Below are 5,714 nucleotides of genomic sequence, written 5' to 3'. Positions count from 1 at the left end.
ATATGTGCTATTCCTCTGTTAGTGTTTTATGAACTAAACATTCCACAGTTCAGAAATAGAAGTGTCATGTCTTCTTGAGGATTCCATTCCAGGTATATGTGGATGGAGGGGGAAATATATGGAGGATTAAGGCAGTCCCCATTCATGCAAAATCACCATGCCTTGTCACATGGGGCAGCAGAGATAAACTGCATCGGTGCCTGGGGGACCTGGTTTCAGACCTCTGCTGGTCTTCCATGGCCTCTTTACTTCATCCACTGCTAGCATCTCTCCTGGATGTTGTGATACCTCCTGGGAAGTGGAGACCATACTGATCAGGTTGGAAGCTGCTGACACACTTTGACACAAGGATACAATGACTCCTGTGTGTAGGGGCAGGGTGGATGCAACGAATAACCAGACCTTCTTCCCTTTGATCGTTGGCAGAAGCACGGCTTCCTCAAGGCCACTCCAGCCAGCTGCACCTTCTCCTTCGGCTCTCCATAGCCTTCATCTATACCAGCATCTTCCTCGCTGTTCTTGTCTGTCACTGGTTACCCATAAAGTAAGTATGAAGAGCCAAGCTGTCACTGGTGTTCTCCCACAATCATAAGTCTGAAGGAGGGAAGCACAGCGTAATCTGACACAGGGGGAGGTGGGCTGATAGCAGAGAATGACGTTTTCACTTCCTGTAGGTTAAAAAGTGATTTCCATTTTTGTACTCCCTGAATGAATATATTCCAGAAACCCATGGAACACTGTTCTTTTTATGAAAATATGTGTTAATTTATTCTTAGCTGCATCAGGTCTCAGCTGCAGCATGAGGGATCCTCACTGCTGTGCTGGGGTGCAGTTCAAGGCTCCAGAGCTCGTGGGCTCAGCAGTTGCAGCATTGAGGATAGTTGCTTCAAGGCATGTGGGATCTCAGTTCTCCCACCTAGGATAGAACCCACACTCTCTGCACTGGAAGGTTGACCCTTTATCCCTGGGTCCCCAGGAACATTCCAAGGCCTGTTCTGCCCTTCAACCACAGCCATCCATTCTTCTCCCCTTTATGATCTCGGGAATCTGCTGATACGCATTAGACGATGGTCCATAACAGAATATGTAGGATGGACTTCTTGGGTTTCAACAGATTCCTGAGAGAGTCTGTCAGTGGCTGGGCTTGTATAGGGGATTTTTTTTTTTAATTTAGTGGAGTAGACAGACTCAGCACCCCTGCTTTTTTGGCTTTGATGTCCCCACCAAAGATATGGAGGTCTAGAAGAATCGCCCCCACCCCAAGAGCCTTGACTCTCTTCCATTGACCCATCAGCAGAGGATGTGATATTCACCCACTTGAACCACAGGACCCTCTCTGAGACAGTGTTCATTCCTGAGCCTCATGCACCTCTCTGCCGAGACTACTATCTATGAGGAATTCGATGCAAACCAAGACCATGCTGACCCTGACCTGGCCCCATCCTTTGAGCACACAGAGTGTTAAAAATTGAAGAGCTACATCTCTTTTTAAAGGGGTTCCTCCATGGGCACTCCTTCTCCTCCTCCAAAGCAGCCTTGCAGCTCTGAGGAGAACAGTGGAGTAAAACAATTATAGGATAGTCTCCAAAAATCCCACCACCTCTTAGTAATCCCCTGGGTATTCTAATACTCTGTTTTAACTATCTAACCTTTTGGGGGAAGTTATTCTAATCAATTGCACATACTGGGTAGGTTACCATGATCATCCTACTTTTTCAAAAATTCCAGTAAAGCATAACAATTTGCAAGTTGAGTCTTCAAATTATTCAGTTTAAAATAAAATAAAGCCAATTTTAAAAAACCTCTGTTCAGTAATAGCTTACAAAAATGAACTTGTTTACAAGACAGAAACAGACTTGTAGACTTAGAGAACAAACTTAGAGTTACAGAGGGGAAGGATGAGGGGAGAGATACATTGGAAGTTTAAGATTGACATGTGCAGACTGCTATATTTAAACAAAATGCCTTCCATGAAACAATAACAAAAGCAATGCAAGTTGGCCAAATAAAAAGATGAAGTATATTCTGTTTGAGATATCCAGTGCGGTGCCTCTTGCCACACGAGGCTGTGTGTCTGCCTGCTAAGTCGATTCAGTCATGTCCGACTCATGGCGGACCCATGACATTGTGTAGCTCTCTAGGCTCCTAGGTGCATGGGATTCTCCAGGCAAGAATCCTGGAGTGAGTTGCCATTCCCTTCTCAAGGGGATCTTCTTGACCCAGAGATCAAACCCACGTCTCTCATGTCTCTTGCATTGGCAGGCAGATTCTTTACCACTGAGCCATCGGGGAAGGCCCCTCGGCCTTTTCCCAGCCGTGTGCACTGAGGATGCTGGGGTTCCAGGGGTAGAAACAAGACAACAAGATGCCCCTAGTCTGGATCTGCACTGGCCGATAAAGTACTTACCCAGCCGCGTGGTACTGACAATGACTCTACGAAGTAAAGCATTCAGTTCTTCAGTCACACCCACATTTCAAGTGCTCAGGAGCATCATGTGGCCAGGTGCCAAGGTGCTGGACAGAGCAGATGTTTTAAAAAGGCCCTCATCACAGATAATACTACTGGACATTCCACGCCAGATCACTGAGGGCTGCAGAGAGAACACCTGCCCCAGCGAGGCTTTGCAAATGTTGTGTTAATCCATCGATATTCACATGTTTAGTCTTTTCTGCTTCTTTTCTCAAAAGCCAAGGATTTGAGAATCTTGTGCCTTTTAAGTTATCAACTGTTGGCACAATGTGGCTTGGCTCAACCAAGTGGAGGGCTGAAGAGGATAACACCATGAGGACCCCGGTGTGAACTGAGTGGCAAATGGGATGAAAATCAAGCTCCACGGAGCCTTAGTTGCTCACTGAGCTCTCTGTGTGTGATGTCTCTCCTGGCTTAGAACTAAACCGCCCAAGAACTCTTTTACCAAGAAATGTCAGGATCGCTTAAAGTGAAGACATTCTGGGGCTCCTGTGTTGCTACTGTCACTGTTTCCATGTTTCCCCTAATTATCCATGGGTTTTTTTTTTCCCTTTTTTTTTCCTTGCCTCTAGGTGAGGGACCAAAGTCATGATCTTCATTTTTCTGAATGTTCACAGTGTAGATTTGAACCCCAGTTGTTCTCAGATTACTTCTTTAAAGAAAAAAATAATTGAATGTTAGCATTTGATGCCTTCATTCTGCAGAATCTGAGTTCTTCAACCACACACAGAAGATGGGTGTACCTGGGCCATGGGTGTATTTCTGCTGTGTGGCACCAATGCCTGGTACACAGTAGGTGCTCTGCAATAATTTATGAACTGACTTAAGATGAGAAGTAAATTCCATTTCTGGAGGCGACTGGGAAAATAAAGTTCTGAGTCTTATTTGGAGCCAGGCTGTCACAGCTGACTCAGGACGAGAAACTGGGTCCCACCCTCTGGAGCAGGGGGTCAGACCAGGCAGAAAGAGAAAGAGTTGAGACCTGAGGTCTGGGCTGAGATGCCTCTTGAGCCCTGCCTGGAGACATCAGAGCCAGGTCCATGGAGGGCCTGCCCCCTGCTGTGAGTCCACAGCCGTGGGAACTCTGAAGGGTGGTGGCAGGCCTCCAGGGACCACATCCTGTTTGTCCTCTAGGGCCCCGTGGTCTCCTCATCTGTACAGTGTGGGGGCTGGGGTGGCTGGGCGCTCAGAGCTGCAGACATGCCTTCCGTCCTCTCTGAGCTTCTCCTCCTTGGCCAGATGTGCAGGGCAGGGAGAGGACTGCAGGAGGGCACAGGACGCCCACCCTGCCCCCACTTCACAGGAACTTCAGGGCTCAGACAGCTTGAGGGGCCAGGGATCCTGATGGGGAGAGAATCAGCCCAAGCTTTCAGTGGCAAATCTCTCACTTGCAGGGCTGAGTCTGGGCGAGAGGCCCAGAACCTTGCAGGTGGGTCCTCCCGGGTCTCCTGGGACCCATATGTCACTTAAGTCAAGGGAAGTTGGTAGGGGGCAAGGTGGGAGACCTGAGATTCTAGAGTGATGCTGGTGAAACCTGGAAGGGCTCCTGAGATGAGCTGGGGAGTGAGGGGTGGGGAGATTCTGGGACTCAGCCTCTGACTTCCTTCCAGAGCCTTCCACAAACTCACCATCTGGGTTCAGGCTCTTTGGGGCAGCTCAGGGTGCCCATGTGAATACACCATATGCAGAGTTGGAATGTGAGAGTGAGTACACAGACCATCAGGGAGTATGCTGCAGTTGGCATGCACTATTTGGAAAAGGAAATGGCAACGCCGCACTCTAGTATTCTTGCCTGGAAAATCCCATGAACATTGGAGCCTGCCAGCCTACAGCGCATAGGGTTGCAAAGAGTTGGACACGACTGAGTGACTTCATTTTCTTTCATTTTGTTTTAAAATTTATTTATTTCACTGGCTCCATTTTTTAATCTCATCATATACATATTTTATTGAAGTGTAGTTGACTTACAATGTTTCAGGTGCACAGCAAGGTGATTTTCAGTTATACAAACATGCATACATAATTTTTCAGATTATTCTCCTTTTTAGGTTATTACAAGATATTGCATATAGTTCCTGTGCTATATAGTAAATCTTTGTTGCTTGTTGCATATCTTTATTGTTTTATTAGAAATCTAGCATTGTATTTATACTTCTATTTTTAAATCTATGGTATATGCCACATCAGTGTTATGCTACACTGAGAGTGAAAGCATGATGCCAAAATCCCACCATGTCCATGATAAAAGTAAATGGAAAACAATGGCAGTGTTAATTGTGGGAGGAAATATTGAATCACATTATGTTACTGGTGGGCTTTCCTGGTGACTCAGATGATAAAGAATATGCCTGCAGCATAGGAGACCTGAGTCGATCCTTGAGTTGGGAAGATCTCCTGGAGCAGGAAATGGCAACCCACCTCAGCATTCTTGCCTGGAGAACCCCCATGGAAAGAGGAGTCTGGTGGGTTGCAGCCCATGGGATCACAAAGAGTCAGACACGACTGAGGGACTATTCTCAAGGCTCTGAACTTAAAAGGTATAACACTTTCCCATTCATATAGAGATAAAATGTGGCAGAACAGACAGACCTTTTGTCTTGTCAGGGGTTTAAAGGGACATTATGACCAGACCTGCAAGGACAGCTTCAAGAACAAAGGATTCCAGAATTAAAAGATTTCCCCAGTGGAGGGGACATAACTATAGCTATGGCTGATCCATGTTGATGTATGGCAGAAACTAACAATATTGTAGTTGTCCTTAAACTAAAAATAAATAAATTAGGAGGGGGGGTGGAAAAGCTTGCAACAGGGCTTCTCTGGTGGTCCAGTGGTTGGGAAATGCCTGTCAATGTGGGGGACACAGGCCCAATCCCGGGACTGGGAAGACTCCACATGCCTCGGGGTAGTTAAGTCCGTGGGCCACAAGCCCATGTGCCTAGAGCAGGTGCTCCACAACAAGAGAAGCCACGGTGGTGAGAGACCCTGAACCACAGAAAAGGGCAGCCCCCTTCCTACAACTAGAGAAAGCCTGTGCACATCGACGAAGAGCCAGCACAGCCATTAATTAGTTAATTAAAACACTGCAACAACCAGCCACAACTCCTCCTCTTTTAGTGTGTGTGTGTGTGTGTGTGTGTGTGTAAGTGTGTGTGTAAGTGTGAAAGTGTGAGTTCACATGTGGGTGTTTAATCTGTATTCTTCTGTCTTCTCCTTGGAATTTTATTCCCCATGGGCTAGGGTTATT

General features: G+C 46.7%; 1 protein-coding gene across 1 annotated transcript in view; it reads left to right on the top strand.

Annotated features, from left to right (window-relative positions):
• LOC104993937 (killer cell immunoglobulin-like receptor 3DL1) overlaps positions 1–4,370 on the top strand; it is a gene marked incomplete at its 5' end in the record, with an annotated part of 8,927 nt that extends 4,557 nt beyond the window's left edge. Inside the window, 2 exon segments of the mRNA XM_010847363.1 lie at positions 427–544; positions 2,263–4,370. Coding sequence (XP_010845665.1) covers positions 427–544; positions 2,263–2,281 — 137 coding nt within the window.
• Between the last annotated feature and the right edge of the window lie 1,344 nt (positions 4,371–5,714).

Source organism: Bison bison, unplaced genomic scaffold (genome assembly GCF_000754665.1).
Source record: "Bison bison bison isolate TAMUID 2011002044 unplaced genomic scaffold, Bison_UMD1.0 scf7180017849552, whole genome shotgun sequence".
In the NCBI taxonomy this organism is placed as follows: Eukaryota; Metazoa; Chordata; class Mammalia; order Artiodactyla; family Bovidae; genus Bison; species Bison bison.
This window is presented reverse-complemented; position numbering and strand designations above follow the sequence as displayed.